Source organism: Saccopteryx bilineata, chromosome 1 (assembly GCF_036850765.1).
Source record: "Saccopteryx bilineata isolate mSacBil1 chromosome 1, mSacBil1_pri_phased_curated, whole genome shotgun sequence".
In the NCBI taxonomy this organism is placed as follows: domain Eukaryota; kingdom Metazoa; phylum Chordata; class Mammalia; order Chiroptera; family Emballonuridae; genus Saccopteryx; species Saccopteryx bilineata.
The window spans coordinates 179,651,937-179,665,898 of NC_089490.1; the positions used below are offsets into that span (position 1 = coordinate 179,651,937).

General features: G+C 36.2%; 1 protein-coding gene across 1 annotated transcript in view; it reads right to left on the reverse strand.

Moving 5' to 3' along the window:
- Nucleotides 1-13,734, reverse strand: part of RBM46 (RNA binding motif protein 46) — a 35,531-nt gene extending 21,797 nt beyond the window's left edge. Inside the window, exons 1-3 of the mRNA XM_066280344.1 lie at nt 13,572-13,734; nt 11,185-11,652; nt 9,912-10,694 (exon numbers count right to left, since the gene is read on the reverse strand). Of these exons, the coding sequence (XP_066136441.1) occupies nt 9,912-10,694; nt 11,185-11,652; nt 13,572-13,722 (1,402 nt within the window). The 5' untranslated portion in view covers nt 13,723-13,734. The remainder of the gene's footprint in view (nt 1-9,911; nt 10,695-11,184; nt 11,653-13,571) is intronic.
- Between the last annotated feature and the right edge of the window lie 228 nt (nt 13,735-13,962).

Sequence of the window (13,962 nt, forward strand, 5' to 3'; positions counted from 1 at the left end):
AATGCAGACCTAATATACACAGGTGAAACTCACAGAAATAAGCATTTCCCTGCTTGAATTATTTATCTTTTGTTTTTTGATAAAAAAAATTATAGCTTTCTAGTGCAGAATATAATTTTAAATCTGTTTTCCAAAGATTCATAACAGCTCTTCTGGAACTTTATAATTCTGTGCCCAAAATAATACAATTATTTCATAAATCCAATATTTGGACCAAAAATTAATATAGCAGTAGAAGAAATAAAAAGAGCTACACACATATGACACATACTGAAAAATTATTTGTTTACTCATAACATGACTAGTAAACAAGCAGACTAGAAATATATAGTGCTGAAACAAAGGTAACAAGAAAAAATTAAGTTAATAAGCTTGCAGTCTTGTAACAATGCATACAGAATTACAAAAAAAGAGTAAAAAAAAGTAAAATATCTCTAATAATAACACCCTTAGAAAAATAATAGAAATAAAATCAAAATCTGCAAAATAAAAAGTGAAGGTCAACATAAATATCTATTAAAAAAGCTGATTTATACATCCTGGCTTAGATTTTTTTTTTATTCAAGTGTCAATCCCTTGAATTAATGTGTGCATAAAAATCAAGCTATACTGTTTAAACATGTAACAAAAGACGTATTTCAGAGTACATTCACCAAATTATCAGGTAAGACACTTAAAACAGATGTTTCTAATAAATGCATTCCTATATCGTTTTCAACCAAAGTTATAGATTCAAATTATATTAGAAATCATTATAAGTGTGGTATACAGATTCTATTTACTGAATCAAAGCAATACAGGAATGTATATAGGTAGGCAAATAGTTTCATAAAATATGAACTACTGCGTGTATACAAATCTATATGCAGACCATTTTATAGCTAAAATGTCACTTGCCATGAGAAATAATGGAACACAAGTAACTAATATATTTTTAGCCAAATACTACAAATTTAAGGAGCTAGGAAAAACAAGTAGTTAATAATATTCTGGTGATTTAAAGCCTCTAATTAGTTAGGAAGACTAAGTTTTTTATTTTGTGTTCTTCTGTTTCAAATCCCCAAAGGAAAGTTCATCATTCTTGGAGGTAATGTACTACCAGGTCTTAGAGAATTATTACTCTAGGATAGATGGTATATACAAAATTAACTAATAAAGAGTAGATTGTATATTTAATCTTAACCAAAAGCCCAGAAGCAACTGACTCTGAATAATTTAAAGTGGTTAAAAGTACAGATGATCACTTGAATAAATTCATTACAGTAAAACCAATTTTCTAAAACACCTTCTGTCTCTATTTGCTAGTTCATTCATGAAATTATACTGCTGTAGCAATCACTGTCTACTAAATATTAAATAGGAAACACAAATAAAGGCATAAAAGCAGCTTCTAACATAGACTATACTGATTCTAAACCCCCCAAAATAAGTAAGCCACAGAGGAAAGGAAAATCAGTCTAACACTGAAATTCCTGTTAAAGCCAGGTTAAGAAATATTTAGATGACACCATGTAGCAAAATTATGAATTGCTATTGACATCTAAGAATGGAACATAAAGGACAAAGTTTATTGTGGCATTTTTTCAAGAAGGGAAATTTTCAAACCATTATTCTCTAAATATTAAATGATAAAATCAGATGTTAACTTTATAATAAAGCCATAGCTTCTGTTAAAACTACTGTATCAGAACAAGTATTTTAGGAAAGTAATCACCAGAAATACTAAGAAGTTATAGGACAGAGGATCAAGTATGATCGTATATTATACAAATGGATGAAAGTAAATGAAATCACATGATCGCTTTCACAGTTAATATAACTATGGAAAATACTGGTTAGATAATATGTTTTAATACAATCTAGATTCTGCTACAAAAATAAAATTAATTTCAAAAAATTTAAGTAATTAAATTGTATTATAAAGTCTTAAGTTTGATTTGAATTAGTAAATTCAGATTAGGAAATAACCAAAAAGTAATTACTTGTTCATACAAATAAAACAGGTGACTGACTGAATCCTTCATTTTTTTAAAATCCAGTTGTTCTGCTGTGAAATAGTCAGATATAAGCTTTGAATTATATAAAGTAAGGGATATTAAACTGATAGAGTTAATTCATGCAAAAGCACCTCTTAATTTTAAACTCTTTGAACTCAAGTATGTATCTTGGTAGATAGAAAAATTTTGTGTTAATTTTTTGTCCTTCAATATTCCTAACCATAACTTAAACAAAACCATGAATTTTGGGGATAAGAGAGTCCTTAGAGATCACCAAATGAGGCTCTTATAATTTAGCGGTCAAGACCCTGAGACCCTTGAAGAGTAAATGATTCATTTGCCATTCCAAGGTCACAGTTTGCTGATGGCTCAGACTAGGTTCTGGTATTTCTATTTGATTACTCACTACTGTATTAAATAAGCTGCTTCTCTCATAGTACTAACTCCATAATAACTATGGTCTGTTAATACAAGTGTTAGTAAGATAAAAATTATGAGGAAAACTACATGATGGTCTTTTAGAAAGAAATATTTAAGTTTCAAGAGGAATAAAAATATTTTTTCATGAATACTGGGCCCTTTGGGAGGGTCAAAGACACATAGTTGAGTTAATGGAATTTTTGTCTCACCACTTGACCATATGAAAACAAATTAAAGTATAAAATGTGTTCATGTTGGTACTACTTCTTATTTATTTAAGTTAATTTTAAAGCAAATTTAGAATATTTTGTTCTTTAATATTCCAGTTTGAAATACTATCATAAAAGTTAAATCTGTAATTAAAATGGGAAAAAATACCTTTCTAAATCTATGATTATTTTTCTTCTAATTATTTGTAATTAAATGTTTCATTAAATATATCACCATTACTGTATATTGTATCTAGCTTCAGAATCTCCTAAATTTATGTATTTCTTAAATTTAAAAAAAAAGTTGAATGTTTTTCTTTGTTTCAAAGAAATTTATTGGCAAATTATTAAAATCAAAAAATTTTTTTGTATTTCTGCCCATCAATCTGGAAATAATGATAGCTCATAAGAAAAAAAGCACCTTATTTTTCTCATTAAAACTTCTCATAGTAGTATACCTTTATCCTGCTGTCTTCTATTTGGTCACTTTTAATTAAATTGTAAGTGATAACGGAAATCAAAACCTAATTTAAATATCAAGAAAATAGAAAACATAATGGTTATCATACTTAGAATATATATACTACTACTATTTTACCACTCAAAGACCAGAAAAAGTTAAAGATTCTAATAATGTATGTCACTACAAAGTCAAATATGAGAAGAAATGCAAGTCAGTCACAAATGAATACTTTCTTTTTGCGAGAGAGACAGAGAGAGGGACAGATAGGGACCGATAGGAAGGAGATGAGAAGCATCAATTCTCTGTTGCAGCACCTTAGTTGTTCATTGACTGCTTTCTCATTTGTGCCTTGACCAGGTAGCTACAGCAGAGCAAGTGACCCCTTACTCAAGCCAGCAACTGTGGGCTCAAGCCAGATGACCATGGGGTCATGTCTATTATACCAGTGGTCCCCAACCCCCGGGCCACGGACCGGTACCGGTCCGAGGGCCGTTTGGTACCGGTCTGCAGAGAAAGAATAAATAACTTACATTATTTCTGTTTTATTTATATTTAAGTCTGAACAATGTTTTATTTTTTTTAAATGACCAGATTCCCTCCGTTACATCTGTCTAAGACTCACTCTTGATGCTTGTCTCAGTCATGTGATACATTTATCTGTCCCACCCTAAAGGCCAGTCTGTGAAAATATTCTCTGACATTAAACCGGTCTGTGGCCCAAAGAAGGATGGGGACCACTGTCTTATACCACACTCAAGCCAGCGACCCCACGCTCAAGCTGGTGAGCCTGTGCTCCAGCCCGATGAGCCTGTGCTCAAGGCGGTGACTTCGAGGTTTCAAAACTGGGTCCTCTGCATCCCAGTCTGATGCTCTATCCCATTGTGCCACCACCTGGTCAGGCACAAAATGAATACTGAAATAAAGAAAGTGCAGAAGATATTAAAAAAATGAATATTCACACTTAAAATGGTCCATACAAATGAGAACAGATTCTTTAGAAAAAAAAAATCACTTGCTCAAAGGAAAAGCAGTATTAACAGAGTTGTACTAAAAAAATACTTGCAAAATTTTAAAAAGCAGAACATATGATGAAATTTCAGTTACCATATTTCCCATGTATAAAACACACCATTTTTCAAAAAATTTGGGGTCTAAAAACTGGGTAGGTGCATCTTATTCCGTGGTTGTAGATTTTTTTATTTGCATTTCCTGCTTTTTCATGCTTGTTTTTGCGCTCATTGTTGCAGTCTGGTTCATCAGACACAGATGAGGACAAGCTAATGGATGGGAGTTTTGACAGTGATGAGGAGTTGTATGAATTTTATGATGAATAAAACTTGAGTTCAATACTTTATGTAATACTTTTTTTTTCAAGTTTCAGGCCCCAAAATTAAGGTGCGTCTTATACATCAGAGCGTCTTATACATGAGGAAATACGGTAACTCAAGTCCAATTCCTTTCCATTTCTAATTCTTAAAATCTGACTGAAATGACCAAAGCAAACATTACAGAGAACTGTTGGCCATTAACTCACCACCATGCTGTTTTTCTAAGAGTCTGCTTATGTTGTGCCCTCTCTGGCCATAAACTCTTTGCAGGATTTAGACACAGATCAGGTGGGAGGGGGGCCTTTCTTTAGTGCTCCCAAAATGACCTGTGAGAGCTCCGTGCCTCTCCTCTTCAGTAGGCTGTGACTCCTTAAGAGCAGAAGATACTGTCTGATTTATCTTAAGCTCCAGATTGCTTAGGAAAGTACACTTAGCACAGGAGAGTCATTCAAAAAAGATTTATTCTTTAATTAGACTTGATCAGTCATGGCCAAACAACAGAACACTCAGCTGATATTAAATCAATGGCATAAGCTGGGTTTGCGACTGAAGCTCTTCACACCTGCCTTAAAGCTTCAGGTGTTGATACAAGTTAAAAACTTCTACTTCATCACTATTACAAACATAGAAACAAGAAAAGAAATGTCTTGCCTACAGTTTTTAATAAATTATTTAACAAGGTAAATTATCAACACACACTGAGGTGACTGACCTCCTTCCAGTACTTACTGGATCTTTGAAAGTGTGACTTTTGTTTTCTGATCAAAAATTCCCAGACTCCTGATCCCTGACTCTTCCACGTCCCTGAATTCTCTCTCCTTCTCCTCAGTTGCCTCTAACTCAACCTTCACTCTTACTTCTAGACAATTACAATAAGGATTGTTCTGTTCCTGTCTGTAGACAAAGCCTCAGGCCTTGTGTACTGTATCCACAACTTTCTTCTTCAAAACTATAATTCTCCAGAGTTTTTCTTTATCTCCTTATCTTTGCTTATTCCACTCTTAGACGGTGAAGAATCCTCCAGGAGAAAGCAGTAGGAATATTGGAAGGCCCAGATTTAAAACAGAGGCAAAGTTTTAAGAAAAACAGGATTATACAGAGTGATAGTCTGATATATTATTAAAGACAGAAAATTATGAGATGGAAAAGTCTTAGAGATGATATTGAATGATCCAAGATGTCTCCATTCATCAAATATTTGATATTGAACTATCTCCTATGCCCCCAACTCTGTATTCCAGACATTAAACCCACTGAGTTTCCCACTTATTACAAGTTACTAAATATAACCAGGTAACACATAATTTCTTATTGTATTGGTTGAGGTTTAGGGAGATTATTCTCCGTCATTACGAAAACAGTCTCTAACATTGAAGTAAAAAAAGAAATGAGGGTTCAATTTTGGCATTAACCACCAGCTTTCAGCTTTTCTTCTATTTAGGTGCATTTTGCTTAAAATAGAGCTCACTTTAAATGGGAACCAAAAAAACCCCCCAAATATTTTAAAATTGATTTTAAGGGACTAAATACCAAGAATAACTGGGGTTCTGCAAGAAGATTAAATGGTCACCAGAAGTAATCTGATTTCTAGTGCTCAGTAAGATATCTGTTACACCTTAAAAAACCTTCTATTTTCTTATAACACCAATGACAATCATTTAACTAGATAAAGTCTAATTTTTTTTCTTTTATTTTTCAAACTTGAAAAATAGGAATGGTAATGCCAAAAATATGTGGACATTAGAAGCACATTCTTAAAGAGTTCTGAAATAAAAAGATAAATGGCTATATTACATATAAGTCAAAAACAAGGTAAAACTGGATAATAAAGCTCAAAATATCGAGAAACTGAAATTAATAGAAATGTAATAAAACAACTTTTTAAAAATTACTACACACAAAGAGATGATTTTAGAATAGTTAAATTCACTATCTAGAAAATTATACTCAAATTCTTTAGAGAAAATAGAGCCAAAAGATTATTTAATACTTAATGAACTCCATCTGAGGGACTCCAGGAACAAACCAGTAACAACATCTCAAGAAATCAGAAAAGTCCAAGACTTGAAATACAATATGTAAATATTTAGTAGGATATCAATAACAAACACAACATCCCTTTCCCTCGAAGAACACACCACTACCACCATGATCTCAACCTTGAACCATCCAATGAAACCTTGCAAACTGGACACTCCACATAAAAACTCATCAACTTTTTAAAGCTCAAAGGCTCCAATATTATCAGAAGGAAAAAGCAAGCCAGAGTTTTGCGACAATGATAGTAACTCTATCCTTACCCTGCCATGTGGCAACATGTAATAATCTTCTAGCTGTCTATATCACCTGTCATTACTGAAATGCTCACTGAAAGTCTGACATTTAGTTTTCAATCAAAAATTCCTACACCCCTGATCTTCATTTGATTTTTCTATGTCCCTGAATTTTCCCTTTCTTTCTCCTCAGCTGTCTCTAACTCAACCGTCTCATATTTCTAGACAATTATAGTAAGAATATTTCTGTTACTGTCTATACGCAAGGCCTTGTGTACTGCATTCAAACATCCTAGTGTTTAAATGAAATTTTTGGCTTATATTTAGATCTTTGGCTCTTTTAACTGATGGTGAATAGAAACTAACATAAACTGTTCAACACTTTTTATTATAATCAGTTTTAATATAAGGCTGGTAAAATCTGAAATAGATGACTATAAAGCTAACTGCTTATGTCCTCTAAGCAGTGGTCCCCAACCCCTGGGCCGCGAACCCGTAGCGGTCCGTGGGCCATTTGGTACTGGTCCGCAGAGAAAGAATAAATAATTTACATTATTTCCGTTTTATTTATATTTAAGTCTGAACGATATTTTATTTTTTAAAAATGACCAGATTGGCCTGACCTGTGGTGGCGCAGTGGATAAAGCGTCGACCTGGAAATGCTGAGGTTGCCTGGTCAAGGCACATATAGGAGTTGATGCTTCCAGCTCCTCCCCCTTCTCTCTCTCTGTCTCTCTCTCTCCCTCCCTCTCTTTTCTCTAAAAATGAATAATAAAAAAAAAATGACCAGATTCCCTCTGTTACATCCGTCTAAGACTCACTCTTGACACTTGTCTCGGTCATGTGATACATTTATCCGTCCAACCCTAAAGGCCGGTCCATGAAAATATTTTCTGACATTAAACCGGTCCGTGGCCCGAAAAAGGTTGGGGACCACTGCTCTAAGGATTTCATTCAGTGAAGTTCATTTTATCCCTTCAGGATACTATACCTGAACAGGGGTTTGCTTTGGGAATTAAAAGCTACAAATTAAGTGCTGCCCCAGAACTCAAGTAAAAAATATTTTAATCGTAAATTCAAAGCTGATGAAAAACCTCTGGTTTCATACATCTGATCTTCTTTATGGGATAACCAGATGGGCAAACAGAAAATCTGACATAAAATAATTTAGAAGACTATGTTTTAAGAATCGTGGAGATTTAAGTTAAATCTATAAGGAAAATGAGTGAGGATAGGAATAAAGCAGATTCCAACATTACCATGCTGGATCGGGCAGTGTCCTGGGGAAGTCCTGTTCAACAACTAATTCTATTTCACTCCAAAAGAAAAGTTTGATCCATTTTCTCTAAGAAACTTCATTTGAATTATTTGCTATATCCTTAATTTTATATTTAACTTTCATTATCTTCTTTTAAAAAATTGGAAGGCTTTTCTATATATTAGCAAAAACCAAACCTAATAATTTATTAACTTAAATGACTACAATACCAAAATATTTTCAAAGTAATAACTGAGGACACTGCTGAAAAGTTTCATTGGTACCCTACCTTTAGTCCTAAAATTATGACAAGATCTCCAAATCAAAATCTCCTCAAAATATTCCTAACACTTTGGGAGCCAGTATAATGGATAAGCAAGTCTATACATTATAAGTTACTTTCCCTTTTGGCAATGTTTTTCCTTTTTGACTGCGTTCTCTTAACAAATTTGAGGATATCAATTTTAAATAGATACAGTATGGTCTGCAACCATATAACAAATCAATTTTAAGGTAAGAGTTTGACAATTATAATTAAAAAAATAATTATAATCTTTAGTAGGTGACCTTTCCTCTTTACTACTCATTTTCAAGAAACCACTGTTCTGCCTGACCAGGTGGTAGCACAGGGGATAAAGCACCGGCCTGGGACACAGAGGACCCAGGTTCAAAACCCCGAGGTCACTGGCTTGAACGCGAGCTCACCAGCTCCAGTGCAGGGTTGCTGGCTTGAGCGTGGGATTATAGACATGACCCCATAGTTGCTGTCTTGAGCCTAAAGGTTGCTGGCTTCAGTAAGGGGTCACTAGCTCTGCTGGATCCCCCCACCCCACCCCTGGTCAAGGTACATATGAGAAAACAATCAATGAACAACTAAGGTGCCGCAACTATGAGTTGATGCTTCTCATCTCTCTCCCTTCCTGTCTGTCTGTCCCTGTCTATCACTCTCTCTCGGTCTGGCTTATAAGAAAGAAAAGAAATCATTGTCGCCGGGCGTGGTGGCGCGCGCCTGTAGTCCCAGCTACTCGGGAGGCTGAGGCAGGAGGATCGCTTGAGCCCAGGAGTTCTGGGCTGTAGTGCGCTATGCCGATCGGGTGTCTGCACTAAGTTCGGCATCAATATGGTGACCTCCCGGGAGCGGGGGACCACCAGGTTGCCTAAAAGAGGGGTGAACCGGCCCAGGTCAGAAAGAAAAGAAATCATTGTTCTAATAAATATTATTTGGGGCACAAAGTCATGACCAACTCAAATATATACATAGCTACATTAAAAAATGAGACAAACTGGTGGGAAGGGGGCATCTAACAAAACAGTGAAAAACAGTACGTAGGAAAATACCAGTAATATCACATCTCTTTCTTCACAATGCCAAACATTTAGTTAGCATGTGGCCCAAAGCTTTTCTTAATTATACTTCAAATGCTTTAGAGAAATTCACTTTTTTAAAAATATGAAATTAAAGAGAATAGTCATAAACCTCTCTTAATGATGCTTTTTGTCTTTCATGAGTAATAAACGACAAATTTCCAGATTGGTGAGCATACGGCTGAATCTACACATGACTCATCTGGGATGCCTCTGATTTTAACAACTTCTTACCCCTACTCCCTAAAAAAGATATTGGGTAGGCTTCACCAAAGATTCAGGGACACTCATAAACTGGCTTAAGTAACAAATCCTGTAACTTATATAGAAATTATTATTTCAAATGAGGATGAGTCACTATAAAACAATAAACTAATGAAACAGGACCATGAACTCTAAAGTAAATAACGTTTTTAAAAGCTAAATATAGGAAGTCTCTATAGAAGAAAAGTCTCAACAAAATTTATCGCAAATTCATAAAACAGAGATAAAATTTGTTAAATACTCACCACTAATGTTGAATTCAAAAGAAATGAATTTATGAATAACCTAAATAGTTCAAATTCTACAGTATTATCTACAGTATTTTTAAACTTACCCAAATGAAGTAATGTAAACTGGGCTGCTAGTTCCTTTGCATCCTCTAACGTAGTACAGAGTTTGTCTGGCATGAAGTAACTCTGGGATCCATTTACAATAGCAGGAATGACGATTTTATATACCAAGAGTATTTTCCCATCTTGACTTGTTGTTGAATATAAATAATATTCTGGTGGTGCCCAATTATTTTTGTTGCAGTAATAATCCAAATGCATTACTGCAGAATTGAAATGATTTGATTTTAAAGAATACATACTAATTGGAGTAAGCTTTGTTCCAGGAAAAAATGGGTAAGTGCATCTATCGATTTCAGGGGGGGCTGGGCTATGCTGACCATTGAGGCGAGCTGGAAGAGCTGGTGGTTTGCCCAGAGTTTTTGGATGGTTCTCCTCTTTGTTAGCAAACACAATCAGGTTTTCAGAATTGGGGCTGATCTGACCATTAAGATGCTGTCTCCAGGTGTTTTCTTTATTTACTGGTTTTGCCAGTGTTACCTCAATACTTGCTCCATCAATGCACTTTCCATTCATAACAGACATAGCAGCCACCGCATCTTCTCGGTTGAAAAAGTGAACAAAAGCATAATCTCTAAGTTTTTTTACTCTTTCAACTGCACCAGGTTTGAATTTATTGAATTCTGCTTTAATTGTTTCCTCTGCAGTTGAGATCATTAAATTTCTAACATAGAGAACTTTAACTCTCTGCATGGTTTCCTCATCAACCTCTTTCTCTGGGTCAGCCCAATCTACTTGAATGGTATGGCCCCATAGTTGGAACGTTCCTGTAAAAAAAAAAAAAATTAATCTGAAGACAATTAAAACAAAAGCCAAATATTAAAACTGTTTCTTCAAAGAAGCAGAAACTCAAATACATATCAACACATTTTGTTAGGCATTATAATTTCCTACTCACATGAAAATATACTGAGGCAAATCTAACCGAAACTTATGATGAAATTAAGTCAAACAAATATAACTCAAAGACAGAATTTTATAGAAGAATTAGAATTACAGTATGTCTTTTGAATTTTTGTCAAACAACAGTTACCTCAATATTAAGTATATCATTCAGTAATCAGTAAGTTATAATTAATGACTCATTTTATAAAAACAACTTCTTGTCTTTCAAAATCATTTAATTCCTTACTTAATCCTTATTCCTCTTTAATGGCATCAGGTGTTTTCATAGTATCGACCTATGAGGCACTGTCATTTTCCCATATTTATAATAAAGGGAATGTGGAAAAACCACCTGTAAAAGGATAGGCTTACCTGGAATTAGTTTTCTCCGGGCCATTGCTGCAGCTCTGTGAGATTCATACTCAACAAATGCAAAACCGCGATTTTTAGTCTTATCGGTTGCACTTGGATAAACAATGACATCTACAACTCCTTCTGTAACTTTCTTCATTTCATCCAAAATTTCTTCTTTCTTCTTTTCCTTGGGAATAGCTCCAATAAATAATCTGCAATTATCCAAGCTTACACACACACCAATAAACTTTCCTGGTCGAATCTCATAATTATTAAGAATTCTGATGGCTAACTGGGCTTCTTCTTTTGTAGTGTACATCACAAAAGCATAGCCTCGATTTTCACCACTAAATTCCATCATAAGTCGAAATTCATATATCTTCCCAGCTCTTTCAAATACAGGGACTAACTCATCTTCATACATATCACGTGGTATTTTTCCTACAAAAACTTCACAGCCCCTAGGTGGAGGTGGACCTTCCCAACCTGAAAGACAAAGTCAATACTGATAAATTCTAGTAACAGATCTGTATTTACTATGCAATCACTCATCCATTGCACAAACGTACTGTGGGCCGTCTGTGTCATGCACCAGTCTAGGCCCTAGGGGATACAGTAGGGAAAACAGAAGCCTGTTCCCTTGTGAAGCTTGTGTTCAATACAGAAAGTAGACAATGAGTGGTGAGTGCTATGAAAATATAGCCACAGAACAGTTGATATTTTTGATAGGTAAATCATTTCTGAGAACATGAAGTTTAAGCAGACACCTGAATGAAATAAGGAAATAAACCTTGAGGATATACCAGGAAGAAGAAAAAACAAGTGCTTTATATGTTAGATTAGAACAACTGAGAGCACAAAGGCTTGATGGCTAATGCGCACTGAGGGAGGAGTCAAGTGGTAAGTAATGTGACCATCAGTGTAGCCAGAGGCCAAGATTTCATTTTAAGTCTGCCAGAGCCCTGGCTGGTTGGCTCAGCGGTAGAGCGTCGGCCTAGCGTGCGGAGGACCCGGGTTCGATTCCCGGCCAGGGCACACAGGAGAAGCGCCCATTTGCTTCTCCACCCCTCCGCCGCGCTTTCCTCTCTGCCTCTCTCTTCCCCTCCTGCAGCTAAGGCTCCATTGGAGCAAAGATGGCCCGGGCGCTGGGGATGGCTCTGTGGCCTCTGCCCCAGGCGCTAGAGTGGCTCTGGTCACAACATGGCGACGCCCAGGATGGGCAGAGCATCGCCCCCTGGTGGGCAGAGCGTCGCCCCATGGTGGGCGTGCCGGGTGGATCCCGGTCGGGTGCATGCGGGAGTCTGTCTGACTGTCTCTCCCTGTTTCCAGCTTCAGAAAAATGAAAAAAAAAAAAAAAAAAAAAAAAGTCTGTCAGAAAGAGGGTTTTGAGTAAAGAAACTGCACTGGCTATTGGTAGAAAAACAAAACATTATACCTATTTCCCTGTTTTCATCTAATATAGACACCACTCCTCTAAGACTCACTGCTCTTTCAAATTCCTCCCCAAATGACCTCCCCTTAAATAGCTAGAGTACCCTTTGCCCCACTGACCCAATTCTGAATTCTTTCTAAACTACCTAACTTCTTTCTCAACTGCTTCCTAAACCAAGAGCAGAACTGAAAAATGAAAGGGTAAAACATGCATAAAATTATAAAACCTACCTCTTTACCCTAACATTAAAAATGACTGCTAAGTTCTTAAAGCAGTTATAAAGAATAGGGCTATTGTTTGGAATACTTGTGGAGATTTATACCAGTAAATCTATGTAAATGACTACACTGGAGATTTAATGTTATTTCCTTTTTTTAGCGAGAGAGACAGAGAGAGGGACAGACAGGCAGGGAAGGAGAGAGATAAGAAGCATCAATTCTTCGTTGCGGCATCTTAGCTGTTCATTGATTGCTTTCTTATATGACAGTGGTTCTCAACCTGTGGGTCGCGACCCCGGCGGGGGTCGAACAACCAAAACACAGGGGTCGCCTAAAGCCATCGGAAAATACATATTTATTATACAGTACATTTTTAAATAAAATATGTATTTCCGATGGCTTTAAGCAACCCCTGTGTTTTGGTCGTTCGACCCCCGCCAGAGTCACAACCCACAAGTTGAGAACCGCTGTTATATGAGCTTTGACAAGGGTGGGGGTGAGAGCTCCAGCAGAGCAAGGAGTGACTCTGGGCTCAAGCCAGTGACCATGGGGTCATGTCTATGATCCCACACTCAAGCCAGTGACCCCGCACACAAGCTGGTAAGCCCATGCTCAAGCCAAATGAATCCGTGCTCAAGCCAACGACCTCAAGGTTTCAAACCTGGGTCCTCTGTGGCCCAGTCTGATGCTCTACTCACTGTACCACCACCTGGTTAGGCAAAATTCAATGTTTTTTAACATAAACAAATCCACACCTGGAGGAGGACCACCAAATTTCCTTTGCCCATTTTCTTGAACCATGTTGTAACCAGTCTTTTCCATCAAAGCAAGTAATGCTGCTTCATTCTGAGTACCCGTTCGGACTTTACTGCACCCATTTGTTCCATCTATATTTTCTTCATTCATGGTTGCCGTTCCTAAAATGAAGTATAAAAACAGTGATTATGAAATGGAGCATCAGGAACCTATGAAGTATTTCTTTGGGTTGCAAGAAATCAAGGATAGCTGTAGCTACTACATTTGGTGATCACTGTAGTCCTGCCCCCCAAAGTTCTCTAGAATGGAAGCTGGAAAGTTCTTTTAATGTCAATTAAGCAGTAGCTTTATAAGGCCTAAGCTACAAGAAATGAAGGCAAGACCCTGGCT